This window comes from Aquarana catesbeiana, linkage group LG01 (genome assembly GCF_042186555.1).
Source record: "Aquarana catesbeiana isolate 2022-GZ linkage group LG01, ASM4218655v1, whole genome shotgun sequence".
NCBI classification, from domain to species: domain Eukaryota; kingdom Metazoa; phylum Chordata; class Amphibia; order Anura; family Ranidae; genus Aquarana; species Aquarana catesbeiana.
Window position 1 is genome coordinate 891,106,102 of NC_133324.1, and position 25,674 is coordinate 891,131,775.

Below are 25,674 nucleotides of genomic sequence, written 5' to 3' on the forward strand. Positions count from 1 at the left end.
GGAGGACAGGGGCACCAGGTACTGTATGTGCCCACGGAACCTACAGGAGTCAACAATGGACTGTATTTCATACTCCTCATGGTTCTGAACCTGTACAGGGTGAGGACATGGCACCAAGGTGGTAAAGTGGTTGCAGACCAAAGGTTTTAACAAGCAGACGTGAAATACATTTGAAATACGCACACCAGAAGGAAGGTCTAATGCATAAGCCACTGGGTTAATCCTGCAAAGAATATGGAAAGGCCCAATAAACCGAGGTGCGAACTTCAGTGAGGGAACACAAAGTCGGAGGTTGCTAGATGACAGCCAGACCCTGTCCCCAACCTGGTAGGAAGGCGCAAGCAGGTGTCTGCGGTCAGCATGGAGCTTGTACCTATCATTAGCATGACTCAAAACCTCCTGGACTTGTGCCGAAGTGGAACTCAGACCACGGAGTTGCTCCTCCAATGCAGAAATACTCTGCAGAACAAACGAGTCAGGCAACATGGAAGGTTGGAAATCATAATTCGCCATGAACGGGACAATCGGGAAGCAGAATTCAAGACACTGTTGTGAGCAAACTCTGCCCACGGTAATAGGTCTGACCAGTTGTTATGATGGTCAGAAATATAGCAATGTAGGAATTGTTCCAAGGACTGATTGGCACGTTCTGTGGCCCCATTAGACTGTGGGTGATATGCAGAGGAGAAAGCAAGCTGAATTCCCAACTGTGCACAAAAGGCTCCCAGAACTGGGACACAAACTGACTATCCCTGTCCGAGACCATCACCTTGGGTAGCCCATGTAAGCAAAAGGTCTCCCGAGCAAAAATGGAAGCCAGTTCCTTAGAAGTGGGCAACTTCTTAGGTGGAATACGACACATCTTTGAGAAACGGTCAACCACCATAAGGATAACTGTGTTGCCCTGGGAGTTGGGTAACTCCACAATAAAATCCATAGAGAGGTGGGTCCAGGGCATCTCTCCATTGGGTATGGGTTGTAGGAGGCCCAATGGAAGGTGTCGTGGAGTCTTACTCTGAGCACACACGTAAGAGGCAGCTACGAAGGCAGTTACTTCAGCAGGCCCAAAAGAGTTGATCCTTCCCAGGGTGGCCAGCTGCCTTGGGAGAATGGTAAGTCTGGAGCATGGCAGTACAGAGACTCTCTGGGACAAAGCAGCGGTCACAAGGTTTCTCAGGAGGAGCATGGACCTGAGCGGCAAGAATTTTGTCACCCAAAGGAGAAGTGAGACTGGTGCGAACCGTAGCCAGAATACGATCAGGAGGAATCACAGGAACTGACCCCAACTTGGGAGTGGAGGAAAATTGTCGTGACAAGGCGTCAGCCTTTATATTCTCAGTACCAGGTAAGAATGAGACAATGTAATTGAAACTTGACAAGAAAAGAGCCCATCGCGCCCTTCTGGGAGAGAGGCGTTTAGCCTCAGACAAGAACGTGAGATTCTTATGGTCAGTAAGAATGAGAACCGGCACAGTGGTACCTTCAAGGAGATGTCTCCATTCTTTCAGGGCTAAAATGATCGCCAACAGCTCTCCTGTCACCAATCTCGTAATTGCACTCCGCAGGTGACAATTTCTTGGAAAAGTAGCCAGATGGATGCATAGCGCTCTCAGAGGTAGGGCGTTGAGACAGAAGGGCGCCAACACCAGTGTTAGAAGCATCAATCTCATGTTAAAAGGATCAAGATGTGCCAACACAGGAGCAGAAACAAAGGCAGCCTTAAGACTCTCAAAGGCCTTAATGGACTCCGGAGACCAACTCTGTGGGTTACCATCCTGGTCATATCAGTCAGGGACTTGACCAGAGACGAGAAGTTACAAATAAACTTCCAATAATAGTTGGCAAAGCCCAGGAAATGCTGCAGAGGACATAAACCCACAGGTCGGGGCCACTGTAGAACTGCCGAAAGTTTCTCTGGGTCCATCAAAAAACCAGCAGTGGAAATGACATTCTTCTCCAGTTTACAATAGAGATTGTCCTCTCTTAGCTTCTGAAGCACACGACAGACATCTGTGTGGTGGCTCTCCAGGGACTTGGCAGCAGAAGCGGAGCATGCAGGAAAGTCAAATACCCTTTTAAACTAAGCCACAAACTCAGGGTTGCTCAAGACAACAGGTTTTTGCGTCTCCCATAGAGGGTTTGCCCAGGCCAAGGCTTTCTCATAAAGCAAAGATATCACAAAACCTACTTTGCTTCTTGGAAACGCCTGGGGAAGCATCTCAAAGTATATCTCAACCTGGTAGAGAAACCCTCTGCATTGGACTGGATTGCCCCCAAATCGCTGGAGAAGCGGAGCAGAACCAGACATAGCTCTTGTAGAGGTAATACTCGAGGCGGGTGCCTGCACAGAGACTGGAGCAGCAGCAGGGTCGGCCTGCAACATAGGTTGTACCGGGGCGGCCACAGTGGTAGATTCCAGATGAGTCACGCAACTCAGGAGCGTTTGTAACGCCATGGCAAACTGATCTATGCGGTGATCCAGTATATCCAATCTGAAAAAAATATTACCAACAAGTGGATTGACTGCATCTTCTGAATTCATGGCCTTCGCCTACTGTCAGAAACCATAAAATCAGGCCAAGACAGAAGTACAGTTAAATCACACTTGTTTAATAACAAAAGTAAAACATAGCCAAAGTTCAGTAACCGGAACAGATAGTCAGCCAAGCCAGAAGTCAGGGATCAATGTAGTGGAACAGCAAGCAGGATCTGGAGCCAGAAGGTATGTCAGCAAAGCAAGTCCTGAACAGGATCGCAGGAGAGTTTCTGTGATATTGACCAAGGCGAAAGCAGAGAACCTTTGGACTGGACGGCTTAAGTAGGCAGGACTGACGAGCAGGATATCATCAACAGCTGAGTAACTGTGGAGAGATAGGAGCTGGCAATTAGCCGACAGCTGAGCGGCCAGCTCAGAGAAGGAAGGGCTGAGCCCAGCCCTGACATATAGGAAGCAAACAAGTGGCGCTTCCCCTTTTGGGTGGAGCTCCACTTTAACTTCCCGCCTGTGTGACTGCATAGGAATAAAGGGCAACTTCTACAAGAGCACTGCCGACATTAAAATCAGGACTCAGGTTCCAACCCTTCGCTGCACTACATAAACCAGTTTTGCATGCAATCTCATTGGAATGATTTGCCTCTCCTGGTGAGCTCACAGGAAGTGAGGAAAAATATCCTCAACAGGCATACAGACATCAATAAAAAGACAGAAGTTTTATTTGTTCCCCACCCAGTCCGAAATGTAGCTGTTGTTTCAGTGGACCATAGACCTGAAATGCCCTTCGTCTAATGTGGGTTTATCAGATGGATTGGATAGCAATATTCTATAACAAACTTCTTCAAGTTTACAGCAATAGCAGACAACACTGGCTGGCTGACTGACCAGTTCATGTGGGGAGAACAACCAGCCACCTGGAAATACAAATGTTAAACAGGCTGGAACCCTAAAGAATAAAAAAAGGATCCAGTTTCTTTACAGCAAGTTAAACATAGTGCTTGTGTTGTGTAATTTGCCCCTCTCTAAGCTGTAAAATACCTGGTTGATCCTGCCTGTTCCTGTATCCCCTACGTGAACTGACAACAGTAAAAATGGCTGCTGATCCCTGATACCGTGGTCAGTTTACGTGCCTCCATCATCCTACTGTATTAGAGTCCCCCCCCCCCCCCCTCCCTACCTGTCAGTTCCTAGTGTGTGAGCAATTTCCAAAACCTGCCCCTGCCGCCCGCTGTACAGTCAGCGGACAGCACATTGGTCATGTGACTTCCCGACTGACATCAGGGGGGAATCTCAGCCTCTCCTGCTGTAGTCCCTAGACCAGGGGGAGGAGAGCGGCGGGAGGTCACGTGACTGCACTGCTGCCCTGTGAAATAAGGTATTTAGCAGCATAATTTTAAAATAAAACATTGACACTGTGTATTATACCTTGTTACAACAGAGGGGCTGGCCATAATGGTACTCACTGACTCTACAACCACTTTAAGCTGGCCATAGAGGGTTTGAATCTTGGCCGGCTCTGCAGGGACTGGCTGAGATTTGTACCATGTATGGGCAGGCTGGTTGTACCCAAGTTGATTGATCAACCTGGGTAAAACCAGCTTGTCAAATTTTTTAGGCGATTATTGCAGGATCATGGTTACAGGAAAGAAAATTGCTCCATCTATGGCCGGGTTTAGGCTGGCCATATGTTAGTAGAATTTAGTTAGAAATTTTTCATTTGAAAAATGTTCACTTTTCTAATTGTTAGTGGGGTAAAACTTTTACTATTTACTTTTTGGTTCGTGTTTGGGAAAATGATGTAATTCTAAAATGGATTGTAAAAACCAACCAAAATTTTGAAGCACTTTCAAATGACGTGTTCCGTATTAATATTTGTTAAAAAAAGCTACTAGTGCATGGCCAGCTTTAGTGCTATTGTTCACCTCAAAATTAGCTGCTTCTGAGTGGTGTCTCATCACGCAAAACATTCAATTTCTAAACCTGACCTGCAAGGCCTCATCCTATGATGGGATCATGCCTGACCATGGTTTGAGCTCCTTGTTCCCCTTTTCAGTTTTATTTTATCCATAACAATAATAAAAGAAAATGCAACCCACATAAAGAAATTACGGACAGTTTAATTAAGTTGTTACAAGACCCCCTTTGAGGCAAGTGTGTAGCAGTATTAAGTATGTTCATTGTGCTTTTCATTAAAGAAACCCCATTATATACATAGGAAACTACTGTACAGCATCTGAGATCAGGAAATATATTTATGGAAATGTCTTTTATCTGAATTATCGCATTTACAAAATAAGAACAGGCTGGAAATAAAGTACAATCCATTAAAGAACATCATTCTGATATTACAGAAGTCTTTATGCATATTCACAGAGTGATTGCAGGCTGCTGCATTGTTCTTTATCATACAAAATCAAGCAGTAAGTATAGTTAAATAAAAGGAAATCAAACTGCATTAACTATTGCAAAATGAAGCCTGAGATATAAGCCTGAATAAGTGTCAATGACCAAGCAAGAGGTTTCATAACTGGAGGCCATGTTGAATATTCCATTACTATGCCAAATGGTAGGTCCCACATCGTACAATAACCTGCACATTGAGGGCTCTATACCAGGCAGGAGACTCAGTCAGAATCTGAGGGAAGTCCTTTACCTGGCAGGACTGCAGAGAGAGAGGGAGAGAAATCCTCCCAACTGCAGACCTCCAAGATCAGTTCTGGCAAAATCAAATTATTGGTTCAGTTAGGCAGAATATTTTTTCAACAAGTGCCTCATACCAATATTGGCCCTATGGGGCATCCCGGCAGTAGTTCCCAAGGAGACTTCACTGAACATGTAGCTTCTGATATTTGCAACAGGATACCAATGCAAAGATTCCGTCACACAAGATAGGTTCACAGTGCTATGGAATTTTGTGTTAAATCTTTGTCATTAGTCGAATTAAATCTTTTAAGGCAAGGTCAGTAACAGCACCCCAATCCAATGGGACTACTTTTAATAGCCTGGCTATGGTATAGGCTACCCTAGAGGTGCATGAACAATACATAGGAGAGGATATGAAAGACGTTTGTTTTGTTTACTCAGCAAAAGCTTTCTCTCCTGCGTTCCCTGCTCTAGCCAATATCCTTGACATTTTACAGTCAGCTCTAGAGGTTGGTCTGGCATACAACTCCATTTAAGGTACAGATCTCTATCTTTTCACAGGCTGCAGATAGGTGCAAAAGCCAGTGACCAGATGCTTCTTCCAGATGACAATATATATATGACCTTGAGGGAAATCCTTGTTCCCTCTGTGGGACTTGGGCTCGGATCTGAGAGCACCTGTTGCTCCAATAGGTTTCATTTCCATAGAAGGCCCTCACAGTTCTCCTGACAGCAACTACTTCAGACAGAAGGATGTTGAAGATTGCAACACTTTCCTGCAAGGGCCCTTTGATGTCTTTTTTAGTTCTTTTTTACCAGAAACAGGGATACCACATCTCCAAAGTTCCATTTTAAAGTGGTATCCAGTTTCCAGAAAAACTGGGAAGTAGTCCCTCCGAGTTTCACTCGAGAGTCTCTGAGTGCACAACTGAAAGACTTCAGTTTTATTACACATGGTCGAGTTTTTAACAGTGTACTTGGTCAAAAGAGGAAAGTGTACAATCTTCATTTAGCCATCAGGCCCTCAAGAGTAATCCACTCTTGGGTTACCAGGGTGATTAGATTAGCATGCAGGAAGTACGCTTTTCTGCTCTGAAACGATTGCAAGCCTATTTGACTAGAGGGGTAGCAGCCTTTGGGGCAGTTATGCCAGGATTGCTTGGAAGATATAGGTAAGGGCTAGCATGAAGATCTGGTGTGACCTTCATTCATCCTTACAAACTAAATATGTGACCAGGAAGCTTGGGACAAGAGAGATCAATTCTTTCAGGCTTTAGCAGCTTTTCTTTGATTGTCAGTGTCTCTTATCATTTGTTCTCTCCCGCCCTATATTAGCTTTGGTATATCTCGTTGTGTGCTGACGTGAGGTGGACCGGGAAAACGGAAAATTGTTATCAAACACTCACCATAATTTTCCTTTCCTGGCCGTTCCTCACGTCAGCACAGGGCTCCCTAGTGGCCTGTCGCAGGCTAAGTTGTCGAACATCTTAGTTGGGGGAGGGGCTGTCTTTTATTCAGCTAGGTACAGGTGGTCATGTGGGGCTCGGGAGGAGGCATTAACCCGTTTTGTGCTGATGTGAGGATGGGCCAGGAAAGGAAAATTACGGTAAGTATTTGACAACAATTTTGAATGGGATGTTAGTATGAGTGAGGTCTTTTTTAACTCCAAATTTTTTCCTCCCATGTATACATTTGTAAACTGGATATGCACATACATATGTACAGAGAACGGTTAACATTGGCAACTTACAGCCAGGTGTTTGGCATTATGTGATTCATTTACTTTTATGACTGCATTATGCGATCTGTATCTTTTGGTGCTACATTTGGCTGTGTCTAAGTTATTATTTATGTTGATGTTTTCGACTTGTATTTGTTTCTCTGTTCGTGTTTAGGGCATCATCATCCTTCTGTAAGGATGTGAGGGTTTTTTCGATTAAGTTCTTCCTAGTCCTTTATTTTTACTTTGTTGCACACCAGTCAGTGAAGTCCTTCAGATTGAGCTTTGATTTATGAGCATTTTCCTCTGATATGTGTCTGAGGTCTCGGTATTTTTCTAATGTCGTTAGACATATATATGTATATACTATATATGCACATATAATTGAAGGACATATCCATCTGTTTTTTGTTGGTTGATTTATGATTATTAAACTCTAACAATTTTGCAACAACATGATCATATTCCATGCATATGGGTAATAATAGTGATTTTGTTATTATGTATGTCTTTTAGTTCAATTTTTTAGCTTCACATATATTTCTATTTACTGCTTTTGTTTCACTAAAATTTTCATTTTTATTTTCTATTTGCACCCGTTTAAGGATGTTTTCATTATAAACAAGGCATTAGTGAGTTTTGGCATTACATGGGTTAATTTTACTATTCCAGCCATCCTAATTGCCATAATCACTTCCATGTGCGTTTTATTAGCTACACATATCTAGGTTTAGGTTGACATGTTTAGTCATTTATCCTATATATAGCCGTGTGTTAGTGTGTTATTTTAGCTATGACTCAGCTCCAGTGAGAGTGTGAAATGCGTTAGCTACAGCTGTCCCTTATGCTTCTTGTGCTGTATGGACTATCTTTTATAGCAATAAACGTGATTGTATTGGAGTGTGGCTATCTGGATTTTCTTCACTACTTAAAGTATTCATACCCCTTGAAATTTTCCAAATTTTGTCATGTTGCGACCAAAAACGTAAACATATTTTATTAGGATTTTATGTGATAGACCAACACAAAGTGGCATGTAAATATAAAGTGGAAGTTCTTTTGTTTTCTGTACTTAATATACAAGTGTATAATCTCTGTGAAGGTCATAAAAGCCTGCTTTAAGAACTTTTCTTCCACCATCCATGTATCTCTTTCCAAAGCCCTCTACTAAAGCTCTGTAAGAGGGAAATCCCTTTCAACTCTATAAGTTGTCTAGTCACCTTACACACTGCAAGTTTCAGGCAATGTCACCAAGCTTTCAATCACATCAATGACTCAGCAGGATCAAGGGCAACCAGCAGTTTCTACCGTATGATATTTTTTGCAGGTTGCATTGAGCCTTTTAGTAGTTTTTAAAATCAAATTTGGCTTAAACGGCTTAAACATTGTATGACTCGTACTGAAGGTGGGTGTGACATCATTGGCTGGGGGATTTCACATTAGGTGTGACAAGGAGATTTCAAGACCAAGAGTACGGAGAAGAACACGGAGCAATGAGGCAGATACGGCCCTCCAACGTGAGGTATAGTGAACCATAAGCAGCTTACTGTGCCCAATATATCACAAATTAAGAAATGAATTGTAGCTTTATGATGCATACAGTTCTCTAGTCTGATCATTCCATTATCTTATTTTCTGAATCAGCTAACTGGTGGAAGTCAGCGTTCTAGAATCATCTAATGACAATCAGTATTGCAGAATGACCGACACCTCGATGGACTGTGGATGTGATATCCTGTTTGAAAGCAGCTGTAGCAAACAGTAGTGGAAGATACCCCATGAAGTGACACAGATTATAACACATGATGTATAAACAATGTATTGTAAAACAAAGTGTAACAAACCGGTGTCCAGTCAAGTCCAGTCCACATTCCCACCCACTGGAACTTAGTAACGTCATTATAGCCAATGTACATATCTTTATTGACAGCCCTCATTGGTACAAAACAGTTTTCCATATACACATTTATATATAGTATATAAACAGTGAATAATTACATCTTCCAGTGTTTAAAACACAAGCCACAATTACACGTGACTTACCCCACAAGTGAGAGAACATTGGCTTGAAAGTAATCGATTTGGGCCAATACAACATTCCAGTGCCTAGGATTCACTCATGTGTGTTCATCAATGTATTTGTCTATATGTGTGTTTATGAAATAAGTGGTAGAGGGTAGGGAGGGTGGAGGAATATGAACACATCATTTTACAAAGTCCAGTCTCATTTCTTATTTATGGTATCTAGTAAGCAATCTCATATACATAGCATATATATGTATGAAATACTTAAAGCAGCTTATCTTGTCAATTACAATTAAAAAGCTATATTGCTGAGGACAGAAGTTAAAAGGCCATTACACCTACAACATAACTCGCCTTGCTATTTAAAATAAAGCATCCAGGTGCCAAGCTGGCAGGACTGCTGACCTTGTGTTCCCAGCAAATACCTATATCAACCTTCAAATAAGTTTCAGTGTCCATGTTGAGTTCATTGGATTCCATGACTTGGCTGCATACAAGACCTCGACTTTGTCCAATTCGCCATTATGCTCTGTACCCTCTTCATGCTAAACCCCACCATTCAACAGTCCAGTGTTAGAGCCTCATTGGCCAGTAGAGGTTTTGGCATGGACTACTGAATGGTGGAGTGTGGAGAGTCTTATCACCAAGAGGGATTACTGAAGAACTGAGCAGACATTAAAAGGTCCTGTGTTTGGTAATTCAAGGAGCACTATACGGAACATAGAAACAGGCTTTAACATTGACACAGATACTTGCAGGTGACATAAGGTAACTGCACCTCAGATGTACTGCTAGCTTAGGAAAGGTTCACTTTAAGGGCCAATAAAACAATACATTTAAGCTGGTCACAGTATTCTGATGTGCAATCTTAAAAAAATCTCCCAGCATTTCTTTGGACACAGTGGAGGGGAGATTTACTAAAACGGGTGCAGCCAGAATCTAGTGCAGGTGTGGGACACCTATAAGCAAAACGTATGTAGGCATAGGAGGCACCCCTTTAAAGAGGAATTATGCAAAAAAAAAAAATAAGTTAAACCTACAAGTGCTTTTTTTCACCACTACTATTTCTTTATATTGGCTTTGGAAATGTACAAATGCAGCAATTTAGATATTGGGTGAAAGGTTTAACACTGGGAAACACTTTTTGAATGATAAAAAGTGCATTTTATATACAACTATATATATCAGGCCAAAATGAGCGACAAATGAGGAGGAAAGAGGGACAGAGGAATTTTGTTCCAAATCAGGGACAATTGTGGGCTACAGGTGTGTATTGTAACCAATCAGCTTCCAGGTTGTATTCTCGAAGCTTAATTGAACAAGCTGAAATTAGAAGCTGATTGGTTACTATGTACAGCGGCACTTTATTCTGTGTGCTCCAGTTTTAGTAAGTCTCTCCCAGCATGTTTTACAGAAGTGCCTTTGAAATACAGGCAAAGCAGTCTTTTCTTGTCAAACACTGTGTTTCCAAATGAACACAGCTGCATGTGTTCTAATAGAAAGGGCAACATTTGACAAGAACACCCATCATCATGAACCCTAATGTGTGTTCTGCACCAGGGACAGGATTGTCAAGATCTTTGCATCTGGGTTCCTAGTTCTGTCCATCTGCTGCAGATAGACCAGTGTCCCAGCTAGACTTTTTTTTTTTTTTTTTTAGCTACATTACAGAAGCAGATGTGAGATTCACTTATGAGGACCTTTTCTGGAAGCAAGAAACTGCCAATTTTGCCATCCCATCCATAAGTGAGACATACATTTTGGGTGAAATAAATCTCAGAAAAGTAGGTGAACCTCAAGTTTGCTGAACTTAACATAACCTGACCCCTTTAGCATTTTTCAAGCTTTATATCTGAAGCCGAGTCAAACCTATCTGGCATTATAGGCTGGAAGTCAGCTGTGTTCAGGAAATATTATCAGTTTCAATAAGTTCCTGAGACATTATTTAAACCAACACGTCTTAAACACTACTATTCATGTACAGACAATTCACACCAGACACAGCTTCATGGTAGCATGTGTAGTCTGCCGCACCGTCACGTAATTCACTGCTATAGAAACATTTAAATAGTGTCTAGAAAATCTTAAATATACTGCCCAAAAGGTAGGCATACCCAACTTACGTGGCCACAAATGTTTTATATACTGCAATAATCATATTCTTAGAAGTAATAACAATCCTACTATAAAATTCTTCATAGTTGAACAACATCCTATTGGTCAATTTGACAGATGAAATGTGCCTCATACTGAGAACAACCATTCTGTGTCCATAATATCTGCAGGTTCTTTTATTATCCTGCCTTTCTATGACAACTGCAGATTCACAAAATGAGGCAACACAAAATTAGATGCACAGAGAACACAGATTGACACAGAAGTCAAACCAGACTCTACGATTCCACTAAAAACCTGATTTATTGTCAAGACCTGAAACGGTCCAAAAAGGGTCAATATATATCAAGGATATAATGTGTGAGGATCAGTAAGGCTGTTGGGCTGACAATTTCAAGGAAGTATTGGTAATAGAAGAAATAGTAATAGAGACTGTTGCAGCTTGTAATCTATTCTTAGTTGTATAAACACAAATGGGTCTTATTTATCAAATGTTCTGAAGCAGCTTGATGACTTATTGGTTAGCGCTGTAGTCTTGCATCAACTGTTGCTTCTGCATGTAGTTTGTTTTGTGTGTGTTGATGTGTGCTTCCTCCAGGTTCTCCAGTTTTCAACCCCAACCTAAAAAACTGGTAAATTTACATATATCCAGACTTTGTGTGTGTTTGTTTGACCTGGGTAGGGACATTACACTCTAAGCTCATCTGTAGGTGGTTAACGGCTGTATTAAAGCTCTGTGAAGTCAAATGTGGTTTAAAATAAGGACTGTTGGCATTGGCATAGTATCCCAAATGTCATCTTCCAATGCATGTCTGAATCAGAATAAATGGTGGTGTGGGATATCACAGACAGGTAGATCTTTTTTAAAGCTGTACACCAGGCATACAGCCATTCCACCTGCCAACCTTTGTTATTCTGTTGTGATTTAAAAACCTTGGCCTCAATGAGTGGGGAGGATGGGGTAGGGGTTAGAGACGGTGGACATGACTATGTCCTGTTTGCAACTTCCTGTATTACATGTCCACCTCCAGCCTTGTGCATGGACAATGAATCAGCATCATCATGCTACTGATCTGTAGTCCACTGAGGAGGTAGGTGCCACAGAAAGTGGTCAACATAAACCAACGTTGCAATATTAAAAGTGTTGTACCGCATTCGCCATAGATAAATGCAGAAAGGTTGCTGTTTAAGTGATGCCCAATTGGCCAACTTTCATGTACAATAATCAATATTATTCAATATGTCAAGACAAATAGCTGCATTTAATTCATGGTTGTATTTCATCGTTTCTCTGGTATGTGGACATTTCAAAAAGTCTCTAATTTCAGGTGAGAATACTGTTTGGACTTCTTACCTCTGAGTCAATTTCCTCAAAAACACTTTCAAAATTGATTGCCAGCTTTACACGCAGGGATTTCTCTTGTTCAGCCCATGGAGGAGTCCTCCAACTATTCTAAACAGTGTGAATGGAAGAATCTCCCCCGCCTGCTGTTGTATTCACAGTCTCAGGAACTGAATACCCAAACAGAAACTGCACCCAATTGGATTCAGTTACTTTTCGGCGGACAATTTTCCACCTGGCTCCTTTGCATGCAGGCAAGGCAACCCATAGAAAGTGAATAGGTATTCATCTGCTGTGTTGACTCTCCCAACCCCCACCCCCCCACCCCCCACCCCCAAAGCCAAGTTTTACAGGTAGGCAGGGACAGGCGCACAAGATCAGATGCAGAGTTTGTCCACTCTGTCAAACTCGGTCGTGGGGGTGTTTGCATGGCCGACGCGCACTCATTCACATCTAAGGGCTGACGGCATGCATGCAGTTGTGGGGTGGGGGGTTGGGGAGTAAACAAACAGCTCTATCCACTGCATTGGGCTGAGCGCCCATGTGAATGAACCCTAAAGCCTGAAGAAGGGATCTAAGTTATGCTGGTATCCTAAGTGAGCCAATAAAGCGCATCACTTAATCTCCAAACATGCAAGCTAAACCAATAAATAGCTATGACAACTGCCTGACTATAATATGGCAGAAGAGTGGGACAAAAGTGCCTACTACTTTCTTTATTGTATTTAGCAGCCACTGCTCCAGCAGGTGCTAAATACTTAGGAAGACCATACACGGTTCGAATCTTGGCCGGTTCAGCAGGGACCAGCCGAGATTTGAACTGTGTATGGGCAGGCTGAATGTGCCAAGTTGATCAATCGAATAACATGGGTAAAACCAGCATGCCGGGTATTATCTGCAATTATCGCTAGTGGCTGCTATAGCCACTAGCAATAAGATAAGCCATCTCTCCTGGCAGAGATGGCTTATCTGCCTCCCTGCAGTGAGAAGACAATGGCCTGGCAGGAGGGATTCCCGCATCAACACTTTTCACATGTTGATGGGGTAATCGAGCAAATTCTTTTCCTGCAACCCACTCCGTGTATGGCCAGACTTAGCCACACAGGGAGGGCATTATGTTTAATAAGAGATTCATAGAAGTGAATTGTGGGAAAGAGCAAAGCCTTAGACAGTGCCTACATCTGATTGGATACAAGCACTGGTCAGCCAAATATTTTCTAACTTTTTTTTACTTTTACCAAGTGGTGGGTTCTGAGACATCTCGAATTACAGCCAAATCAGCAGGAATTTAAAGTGTGTATGGCCATGTTAATGCTAGAGACCACAAAATACCACTTACTTAGGCCAGAACAGGCACTACAAAATTGCACAATGCCGCATAGCAACTTAGGACACGGCTGTGTCTATAAATTGCTGTATCTATCTTCTCAGAGCTTACAGGAAAGTATTTAGTAGATTATACTACTTTCTCCTGAACAAGAGGAAAGCAATCTTAATATTTCTGACTATGGTCACAAAATAAAGGAAACAAGATAAATGTGCTAACAAAGATGATTTGCCTGCACTGCCTTGCGATATTCAACACATCAGTAAAGTGCAGTTATGCTTCAAGGTAATTCAATGTGAGAAGAAATAAATGACTTGTTATACTATTAGAGGACTGCTCCGGTGAGATCTCTACATCTTCTCCAACCACCTGCCCTGGCCTGGATTTACTATACTGTGTAATGGCAAACATGGGAGTAATCTGGAAAATCCCTTGCTGAGATCTCTTGGCTGCAACAAGCCAGTGGGTGATGGAGCTTAAAAGTGTTCCATCCAAAAGCAAAGTTGTAGCTGGAATGCAAGTTCCAACATTAGGTGCTAAAATCATAGCCGATGAAAAAGAATGGCCAAATGGAGGAGCCTGAAGGTACCATCAGTTTAATATATAAAATTACAAGTTTCTTCATGCTTTCGCACTCTTGGCATGCTCGCTACAGGCTGGCTGCACCTACCCATCCACATGGCCGTTTTACACACTGGTGACCAAATGGAGTGCAGAGCACTGTCAGGAAAAGGGATTGTGACTTCTCTAGTAAGATATAAAGCTGGGATCTTCTAATAAAACCAGCAAAGACATTTTAAAGGCTGCCATTGCAGCATCAAGAAATTTGATAGAGAGGAGCCCCGAAACACTTCAGAAACGTATATTTGGTAACTCATTTCTCAGTTGGAGATGTAGTTTAACACTCTACTGTACAGAATAAATGCTTTACCTTAAAGTGGTTGTAAACCTCAGACATGAAATATGAACAAAGCATGATCTCTATAGTGTGTACTTTTCTCAATTAGGAGCACTAAGTGTCATTTCTGTCTGCTGCTTCGTTCCTCTGCTATCAGCATGAGTCACTTCTGACAAGCTTTCCTGACACCAAGAGAAAAATGATGACAGGGGAGGGATCTCCAGCAAACACAGCCTCAGTTCTGTTCCCGTGTGCTGTGTGTAGGGGGTGTGTGTCCCTTCCCTCCAATCAGCTCTCAGTGCTCTCCTCACTGAGCTCAGCTCTCCAACCCCTTTTTTGAACTCTCAGATGAGCTTTAAATATTTAGCACTTTGAACAGCTGTAGAGAAGAGAAGACTGCAGATAAACATGTATAACCTACGTAGGAGTTTTTTTAAAATTTCTGTGTATCCCCTGAGGCCAGTCACTTCACCTGGTATATGTAAGGGCTTACAACCACTTTAACTTTTCTCACTGCATCATCTTTTAAAGGACATATCCACCCAAAAGGAAAAGTTTTATTTTATTTTAATTGACTATGTGAAACTACCCAGTGACTTCTCATATCTCCAAAGATGCCAGCCATGAAAACTCTGCACTGTAATTTAAATGACAGCAGTAGCCATAAGGAAACCAAACATGGGCATTCTTTTTGTAAAATATATGCAAATACACCCGAAAGAATTTCCCTTGGTGAAGGTGGGAAGAGCTGAGAACCTTCAGAGATCCTACTAACAGAAACAAATATAACCAGCTGGTATGGGGTGATTGAGCCCTGTTGAACCCAAGAAATTACAGTTCTAGTCGGTCCTATCCTTGGCTGTACATCAGTAAATGGATTGCCCTTATAGTCTCTTCTGTTGTGAAACCACTCTGGAAGTACTGCAGGAACATTTAGTTCCACATATAAAAACTACAGAAATGCACTCCATCACCTAATTCATGTCTGGCCATGTCCAGTGTGGAGTCATCAGCAATATTTTTTTCCAGTTACAATAAAAGGTTCTGAGGTGTCTTGTTTTCAGCAGCTGAATATGTATATGTATTATTAAAAAAAAATTATTGCTATGTATTAAAGGACAACTCCACCAAAAACGAATAAATCACATTTTGGTATGCATGGGTGGTATAAGACACCCACTCTCAGACATTCCGTTAGTGAGGTTTTACTGTAGCAGTTTGACCCTCCACACACCTAGCAAGGTCCTTGTCACTTCTGTCGACAGAAAGCCCTCTGTACCCCCTTGGTGTACTTCCCAGCTGTTATGAAAAGCAATAAGACCATGCCATAATAAAGCGAGAAGTGTAACCAAAGCTTTTTTGGCCATGCTTCTCCTATGGATCACAGGAGTACAGTTCCTTCTTTACTCCTGTGACCACTAAAGCCTGCTGTCGGCTGACGTCACTCTGCCTGTTCAGACTCAGGAAAGATCCCGGCCATATGTTTGAGATCCGCCCAGAAGTCTGGACCGACCCTGGCTCAGCCGCTCAGCAATTTGCTGAGAGTTTGAACCAGGCCCTCCAGCCCTCTCAAAGAGCCCAGCATGCCAGCGAGCACTGGAGGGGAGAGCAGTGAGCCGCTGACTAACAGTCGTGGTTCTCTGCTCGAGATAGAGTGGAAGAACTGAGCGATCAGTGATGTTAGATCACTCATTTCTCACTACAGTGCCGGCGGGGGATTAATGCTGCATCCACCTAGAGGAGTATAAACATATATTTTTAAAAAATCCCAAACTTCTCTTTCAAGACAAATTTATTTTCCACCTTTATCCTTGAATTTATGTAAAGATGGAAAGGAGAACATAAGAAATTACTAGGGTTGCAGTTTTGTGTTGTTAGGTCATAAGCACTTAGATCTAGTGACTGGTAGTACATGGATCACAGTACAGAGATGTTTCCCTTAGGGGGCTAGGTATAGATGTAGGCATGTTTCTCGTAAAAGCTCACTGATGGACTAAAGAATTCCAAAAGCGGTTCTCTATTCTTTTTCAAGTTTTTCTTGCACAGGGAGAAGACTTGTCAATGGAAGAAGGGGGATCAGGTGCTTAATGGAAATTCAGTCTGACTGCACTGCAGAAAAGGGCATAAAGGTCTATTAGTATAGTGAAACCAACCCAAATGAGCCTCCCCCATCTACTTTATACCCCCAATACAGATACATGAACCAAGTAAAAATCCTGAAGCCCACTCTAGATGCAGCTTCAAAGTTTCTGATATCGGAGAGCCCATCTCATTGCAGGAACTGATGCTGGGTCTGTGTTGGGGTGCTACAGAGGGGCTTAGCTCGCTATATCTACAGTAGTCCTACTTGAATCAATAGCCCTCCCTTCTTTTACTGAAAAGTGCTTGGCCCTGCAACTTATATGAAGTTCCAATATTCTAGCTGGTGGGTCACCAATGATGTGGTGCTTCTATGGAGGGTGTACAGTACCACAATCTAGCCTTGTAATGGGTACATTAGTTGGGAATTCTGGAGGGAATATCTCATCTTCCCCACAAAGTCCCTGAAACATTGTTTAAAAAAATACAATATTGAATTATTGGTTTTGAGAGGAGTTTACCTTAAACTATGTAAATTAAAATACAGAAAGTATTACTAAATAAATGACTTTAAGCCCTCCTCTTCCTGACACTGTGAAATATTGCTCTGTACACAAACCGTCTTTTCTCTTCTGGAACACAAAACAACTCTTCTGCTCGATTTGTTTTTCCTCGAATAAAAGGGAGACGGTGACAAAGGTACAATGGAAGCGTAACTGTGCAGGTGACAGCAGCGTTCACGAGCGCACAGATGTGCAGCCATGCCTCAGAGCTGTGTGCTGTGACAGATGCTACAATCAATCTGGTAATCTTTACCATTCAAAGTAATCCGTGATGCAGTGAGGATCTTCAAAGCATTATGGTGTCATGGTGTCTGTCATGTCAGAACCAAAACATCTGGAAGACTGTACTGAAGCTGGGAGCCACAGACATTTCATCCTTTTCTTTAGCAGCTTAAGAAATAAAGGAAAAAAAATCCATAATCAAACTTCTCTGTACAGGTATTAAGAAGTTTTTAAATGAAAACCGGCATGCCTCCAGCAAAGTCCTTTTCTCAGAGTAATTCTTGGCGTGGGTCAAAAGCAACAAGGAGCCATCTGCCTGCGAGGTGGGTGGGGGAGGGGTGTGTCAGGACATCATATCCCAGCTTTGTCGCTGTAGAAAGGAGTGACATGGAACATATAGCAGTGTGTGCAGACGCGGACTGGTTTCATCTGCCCATATCGCGGTAGTGGGGCAGAGTGGGAAGAGCAGCGGGAACAGAAGATCTGGAAGAGAGGAATGAAATTCATAAGTCAATATACTGGTTACAATGCAAAACATTGGTTATATGAAAAATATTGCTGGTAGCAAAGAAGAACTGACAATGGAGGAAAGATGGAACAAAGACCTCCATGTTTGGAAAGCTGGGATTAAAGTGATTGTAAAGCTTTTTTTTTAAAATAATAAACTTTAGACTCACCTGCTCTGTGCAATGGTTTTGCACTGAGCATCCCCGAACCTCCTCTTCTGGGGTCACAAGCTGGTGCTTTTGTCTCGTTCTCTTTGGCGAGTGGCCCCCTGGTAAGCTGCTCCCTATCAGGGCACTGGTGCGGGCTCGAATCAAAGCCGTTGCTGCCTGCCTCCATAAATACAGACAACGTGGCTCGGCCCCCGTCCCCTAGTCACAGAATTTGACTGACAGCAGCAGGAGCCAGTGGCTCCCACTGCCACCACTTTGTCTTTTGAGGAGACAGAGAACGGAAAGAGGCACAGTTCTCGGGCACAGTGCTGGATCAAGCTTGCGCTTGGGTAAGTATTAAGGGGGGGGGGGTGTTCTGTAGGACCCTCATAAGAGAAGGTTGTTTTTTACCTTAATGTACAGAATGCAGTAAGGTAACAAACCTTTATGCTTTAGAACCACTGTATAGTGAAAGTTTAGGCAAAAATTAACTAACTCGAATCCTACTGTATGCCACATTCTAAGACTAATCTATATAGCCCTGTAAAGCAAAAATTGCTGTATTTACCTGTTCTGCAGCCAATCTGGTCCAGTCTCCAGCAATGGAAGCTGTGTCCTAAAAAGACATTGGCTGGGAAATGCCTAGGAAGTGACGTCACCCATAGTATTACTATGGGGCTGCAGTTGTTGGCCGCCTCTCCTAAACACTCCCACACAGTGAAGCCTCCGCTGACATCTCAGCGTGGGATAATAAAGATCCATCAATGCTGCAATTTTGGGGTTTGGAAAAATGTAAAAGTCATTGGAGAGGAAAAAATAAGGTCAAATCTCTCAACCAACAAGAATCGAGGTAGATTTAGGAGTTACAAACTATAAACTCTAGAGGTCTTAACATTGAATTTGACATAAATTGTTTCATTAGTGATTTTTAAATACAAATATGGGGGGGGTGCAATAAGTTTTATGTCCACTAGAGGATAGTATCTACAGGTTCTCTATTATTAGGTAGTTTTAAGGAAACAAAGCTTTTATTCTTTTAATTTAATTTAAACATTTTTATCTTGTGGTTTCACTTGAGGTTTAGCAAAATCATAGCATGCTTTGTTTAGCTTTACTAGGTTATAACATTGTAATGAGGATCGGGAGGTTACCATGACAACTGTAAACAGCATAATATAAACCCCCGTGTGATCGTCAGGCCCCGTGTTCCTGGGGAAGTCACGTGATTGTGACGACATGCTAGGGTGGAGCTGGGTGACAAACATGTGACATAAGCCACAACCAACGTGGGAGCTGCGGCCCCACTGTTTGTTTTTTAAAGCCATCTTTCTTTAATTTATGTAAGTGCAAATCGTTTTAATAAAATGGCTATTTTATAACTTACCACACCATGAGGGGCCCCTATTTTATGTGAGTTGATCTGCAGAGACGGAAAACCCAATTTCTTAAAGGGCAAAACACCAGATTATTTTAGCTGTCTAAGGTGGCATCATAAGTAGGAAGGTGAAAAGGAGCATTGCCAGACAAGAGCCTGGGATTGATCCCCTGAAGAGGAAAACTATATTTGACCTGAATCTTGGCAGATCAATTAATGAAGGTGAGCACATTAGTGGAAAGGTGGTGGGAGTTCTATGCATGTGAATGACTATAAATTCTTAATAACCTTTGATAGACATTTATGATTTACATTAATGCACAAAAGAGACAGGTAATTGCGAAGTGTAACTTTATTTGTAATATAGTATATTTGTTTCACAGTTTTGCACATTAGAGGTGGACTTAATTTGTATGTGCATAGGAGGTGCAGGAAAATTTTATTTATTTTGTAATGGGACAGATGAACAAAAAAATCTCACAGAGGTTATAACTCTCCCTTGCTCTATCCAAAATGAAAAAAAAAAAGCCTATAGTTCTACTCTAATGCCGCGTACACACGATCGGGATTTTGTTCGGAAAAAGATATGATGGCTTTTCCGACGGGATTCCGCTCAAGCTTGCCTTGCATACACACGGTCACACAAAAGTTCGCTGAACTTTTGACCTTCAAGAACGCAGTGACGTACAACACTACGACGAGCCGAGAAAATGAAGTTCAATACTTCAGAGCGAAGTGTCGAATTGTTTCCGAGCATGCGTAGGAATTTTGCGCATCGGAATTGCTACAGAGGATCGCATTTTCGGATAGGAACTTTTTCTGACCGAAAAATTGAGAATATGCTCACAATCTTTTGCTGGCTGGAATTTGGCCAGCAAAAGTCCAATGGAGCATACACACGGTCGCATTTTCCGACCAAAAGCTCTCATCGGTCTTTTGCTGGCCGAATTTCCGATCGTGTGTACACGACATAAGACTTCATTCATGCTTCTGCATTCCATGTTTGAAGAGTCAATAGAGAAGGAGAAAAAACGCTGATCATCATCGCAATAGACTGGCTTCCAGATAGCCACAATGGTGGAGCATGCCTGAGCAATATACAGTATGTTAGCATGGCCACCTGTTGTCTCTATCAAGGATGCATGTAGTAGGATCAAAAAAAAAAAAAAAATGAAAACAAATTTTGAAATGGCATGTTCAAGCTTATAAGTGATTTAAAGCTGGCCATACACCAGTAGACTTTATTTTGAACAATTGTATGAAAATTCAGAAAAATCGTTCATTAGAGCATTCTTTCTTGCCATCATTATGTCAACTGATTTAGTTCAAAAGCCCTTCAAATTTTATCCAGCACTGCTAAATGAATGGAATCTCAGACATTATAAACCTGTATCACTAGATGTTCATTTTTTCCTAAACGAAAGCCACAATGACAGAATTTAATTTGTCTGAGAAAAAATTTCCATCCTACTCCTTTGACTTTTCTTGTCACTACAGTTGTAAACAAATATTGATTGGACCCCACTAACCATTAGATATTCAAGTGAACGTTCTAAAAACAAGTTTCTACTGGTGTATGGCCAGCTTCAGTTTTTGGGTTTAGATCCATTTTTAACATTTATATTTTTTATTCTGACCTTTTTTATAGCGTATTTTGTATTTCGAACTTTAATATGTGTTATTTTGAAGCTGAATTCCAGGTACTGATATTTTTGTATAGTTACATTGGTCCAGCTTGCACAAATGTAAGTAGGGATATTTCATACTTAGCGGATCACTGTGGAAGCTGGAAATGCATAGTGGCCACCTGCTACTACATTTTTCTGTATGGTCTTGCTGGTCCTGTGCTGAGTGGCTGCCTTGCTGCATAGCAAACAGAGAGAATCGCTAGTTTAGCACAAGTAGCATTCAAAAAACACTCTGCATTTTCTCAAGGAATGTAAAGTGTTCTCTGATTGGACAAGTGGAGAGGTGAGACAGTGGCATCCACCTCGTTCAGACACACCTTATACTCATTGAAAAAATGTAAAGCACCCATGCTGAGCAGGCAACCCCCTGTGATTACTATACAGCAGACCAGCAAGTGGCAGGTGGTGCTCAATTTTTTGGGGTCCGCACTCACCCCATCCAAGTCGCGGCTTCTCCTCCTGGCTAACGCGGTCTTAAGATCCGCCTCCTATCCTGATTGGCCGGGAGGAGAAGCCGGAAGACCATAGCAAATGTTGATTTTACAAGTGGGTGGGTTCACGGCGCAGAGCCCAACCTTTTTGAAGCCAATTAGAGCCTCAGGTTCTAATCATGTGTTTAAAAAAAAAAAAAAAAAAAAAACTCATAGAAACCTATGAGCCTGGCACCCGCACAATAAATTAGGGGGGTGGCGCCCTTATGGACCAGCCGCCGCTGAGGCCAGCCACTGAGCATGGGATCTATAACACAGTGAGAATGTCGGTATTAGTGGCAGTGGTTACTGTGATTTTCTGCTTCCACCGGGATTGGTCAAGTATGGAATATGCATACTTACACTGATCCCAGCTGGACCAAAAAAACAAAACAAAAAAAACAACATACCTGAAATTCATCTTTAAGACTTTAGTGACTCACAATATTTGTCTGCAGAGTCTTCCTATTAATCTCATTCTTTATTTCCTGTTAAGAAAATGCAACTACAGGACTGTAGATATGAGGTTGCAGGCTGCCTATTCCATTGTTCTCCCCCAAAATCCAACACATCCAAAGGTTTGGAAGAGGCACCAAATGTCCAGATCATGGAGCTGTGGATATACATGTGTATTGCCTAATTCCTTGAGCGTTGACTTAAGTCCTAAATGATGACTGCTCACTTTCTACTAGCTTTTTGCTGGGTGTCCAGTGTGGCTCTGTGCCTTTGAGGGGTGGACTCCCTCCAGGCATATCTGCCCCCAATCTATCCATTACTATATATATGAGCCCATACTATGGAGGCTCTCAAAATCTATAGAGTTAGGACTGCAGATGATACTGGGGTGCTGTGATGTGGCCCCTGTAGCTTAGGCATGCATTTGCAAATGTATGCAAACTAAACCCGTTTTTAACATGAACTGTTGGACAATTTAGATTGGATGGCTGGTAAGTTGAGCTGGGAATTTTTAGTTTGTTATTTGACATGTGTCGCCCTTTAATGTGCTCCTTGCTGTTAAGGGCAGTTATAGGTTGGGGTAGTTGCTGTTTGTACCATTAGTTATTTGATAAGGGGGCGCACTAGACAGCTTTGCTGCCATTGTGCTATTTGCAGGGTGTCCTGTGCACCCCTGGTTCCTTTAAGGAGGAGTGGGCTCCCTCCAGGGATACCTTCCCTCAATCAATCCATTACTATATATAGTATGTGCTCCTACGATGGAGACTCTTAAAATATTTAGAATTAAGACTACAGATAATACTGGGGAGCCTTGTCGTGGCCTCTTCAGCTTACGCATGCATTTGCAAATGTGTGCAAACGTAACTCCCGTTTTTAATGTGAACTGTTCAGTTTGTTGCAAGCTGGCTGGTAAGTTGAGCTGGGAATTTGTCTTTATTCTTGTTGGTCACTTTTTACTAAACCAAGACTACAACCCAAATGTATTTTAGGAAGAGAAGACCAAACGTTGACCCTCAAGTACAAAAGTATCAAAAACTCAGTTACAATTTCCTCTAATCATATTTTCCTTTCATTCTACCACTGGAGGAGAGAAAACAAAAGGCACAATGTTGGTTGGCTGCCAGGGACAGCCATTTTCATACATGAAGCATAGCATGACTTGGCGTTGCCGTTACGGACCATGCATGTTCATCTACACATCCACACAGCTCTGATGGCCCACATCCACTGAAGACCTATTCGTTACAAACGGCGGCTGGCGCCTTTCTGATGACCTTGCAGCAACTGGGATTGTACAAGCACAGAATAAAAATGTGAATAATGAGATGTAGCAACATGATTCAACATCTTTACATTAAATTTCTATCAAATTAGCCTTTGTTTTACATGCAGTGACGTCTCACCGGAGACCTGGTAATTGTTTCATGATTCACTACGGCTTTAATGTCTGGAAAATATATGCGAAAGTGAAGTGAAGGCGGCATGAGAGCGGGTGTAATTTATACAAGATTATTACACGGGCCCGCTGTCATTTTCTGTAGAACAACTCCTTCATGACAGGAGCAGTAAATGAGCTGTACAACCATCAGCCAGCCCACAGCCCTCATACACTCAATGTTTAGAGGTCTACTCCAACACAACATAAAATCAATTCCCATACAAAGTGTGTGGGCTCTGAATTCACAAGAACTACTAAGTCCTTTAGGGTTCATTCACACTAGCAGTGGAAGGGCAGTAAAACCCTGCGGTTGAACCACATTTTTTTTACTGCCCCGTAACTGCTCCTTCTTTAGCTGCAAAGGCAGTGGTCAGGGGTGTACACATGAAGCTCCCGCAATGCTTTGCAGATATGGCAGAAATTATACCTCCTTTCTCTTTCAAGTGAATAGAGCTTCTCTGCAAGTGCTCTGCAACTGCGCTAGTGCCGGGTTCAAGGGGTTAAAAGCAGGTGCATTTCAAATACTCTCTGAAGAGCACTCTAAACGCAGACTGTTCTTCAAGGATCAAGGCACTTGTGAACAAGCCCCTTAACCCTTTTACTGCCACTGACGTACATCGGTGGTAGCGGGAGGTTCTACAAACACTCTGACAAGTGTATAGATCTTACAAGTGGACTGTCAGATGGAAGCATTCCTGCGGCTCTGCCAGCGTTCCATTGCTTCCACATACCTCGGTAACGGCTTCATGCCCCCTGCCTTTAAAGGAACATTCATGATTATATAGACAGCCACACAGCTCTGATTCGCACTGCATTTGTTTCATTGGAGGACAGGTGAGACATTGGAGGTCTTTTAGACCCAGGTATGACATCACTTCTGGCTCTGGCAGTTGTAAACACTGCCATTTTTTTCCCCTGGAAAGCAGAGATCAATGTTTTTATTTTTTATCTCATGCTTTTTAGGGTAGAGGAGATTTCTGGGGTCTCATAGACCCCAGATTTTTCCATAAATAGGACTGGTCATGTCTTATTTCTATCACAAGGGATGTTTACATTTCTTGTGATATGAATAAAAGCGATCAAAAAAATTAAAAAATTAAAAGGATAAGTTCACTTTAAAAAAAAAAAAAAAAAATTATAAATGTACATTTTTTTTGCAGGTAAAAAAATGTGCATTTACTATATTTTTTTTAGGAGCCTGGAAAGCATTGCTATGCAGGTCTCCTACAGACTGCAAGTGTGAGCTATCTGCCCCATACACCGCTCAGCAGCACCGTGGTAGTTAAATTGGTTGTGGGGCAAAAGGTATTTTACCTTAACGCATTCTTTGCATTAAGATAAAAAAACCTGTGTGCAGCAGCCCCCCTCAGCCCCCCTAAAAGTTACCTGAATTCCATCTAGATACGGTGATGTTGCACGAGAGACTCGGCTGTCTGGGACCCCCCTCCTCATTGGCTGAGACAGCAGCGCAGCGCCATTGGCTCCTGCTGTTGTCAAAGTCAGTGAGCCAATGAGGAGAGAAAGGGGGGCGGGCCACGGCTCAGTGTCTAAATGGACACGGGAGCTGCGGCTCGGATGACCCCATAGCAAGCTGCTCAACAGGAGGGAGAGGCCAGGAGGTGCTGGTGAGGGACCCGAGAAGAGGAGGATCTGGGTTGCTCTGTGCAAAAACCAACTGCATAGAGGAGGTAAGTATTACATGTTTGATAATTTCAAATAAAAAAAAAAATACTTTAGTATCACTTTAATTGAAAACTACAAGCCGCCAGCCTCCAAGGATGTTGGGACTCGTAGTTTATTTATACACAGAACTCTGTGAATGAATGTTCGCTGTTTTTGAAAAAGTGACAGCTAGTACGGGGAACTTCTCCCTGTACTGCTGACACAGGGAAAGAGAGCAGCGGGGAGCGACTGCAGCACTGGGAGCATGTTACATGTTCCACTTTAAAAATGGGTGGAACATGTAGCATGTTCCCAAAGGTGAACTCATTCTTTAAAAGGGACAGTGTGAAAATAAAAAATAAATAAAATAAATAACACCACAAAAAAAAATGTTTAAGCACCCCGTCTCCTCGTGCTTGCACGCAGAAGTGAATGCATACGTAGGTCACGCCTGAATACGTAAATGGTGTTTCGCACCACACATGTGAGGTATCCATCCAG

At 42.3% G+C, this 25,674-nt stretch overlaps 1 protein-coding gene across 4 annotated transcripts in view; it reads right to left on the reverse strand.

Moving 5' to 3' along the window:
• Positions 1-8,756: 8,756 nt before the first annotated feature.
• Positions 8,757-25,674, reverse strand: part of ZFYVE28 (zinc finger FYVE-type containing 28) — a 331,742-nt gene continuing 314,824 nt past the window's right edge. For all 4 annotated transcript variants that reach the window (XM_073610911.1, XM_073610909.1, XM_073610908.1 and 1 more), the window contains one exon: positions 8,757-17,911. In XM_073610911.1, coding sequence (XP_073467012.1) covers positions 17,780-17,911 — 132 coding nt within the window. In that variant the 3' untranslated portion in view covers positions 8,757-17,779. The remainder of the gene's footprint in view (positions 17,912-25,674) is intronic.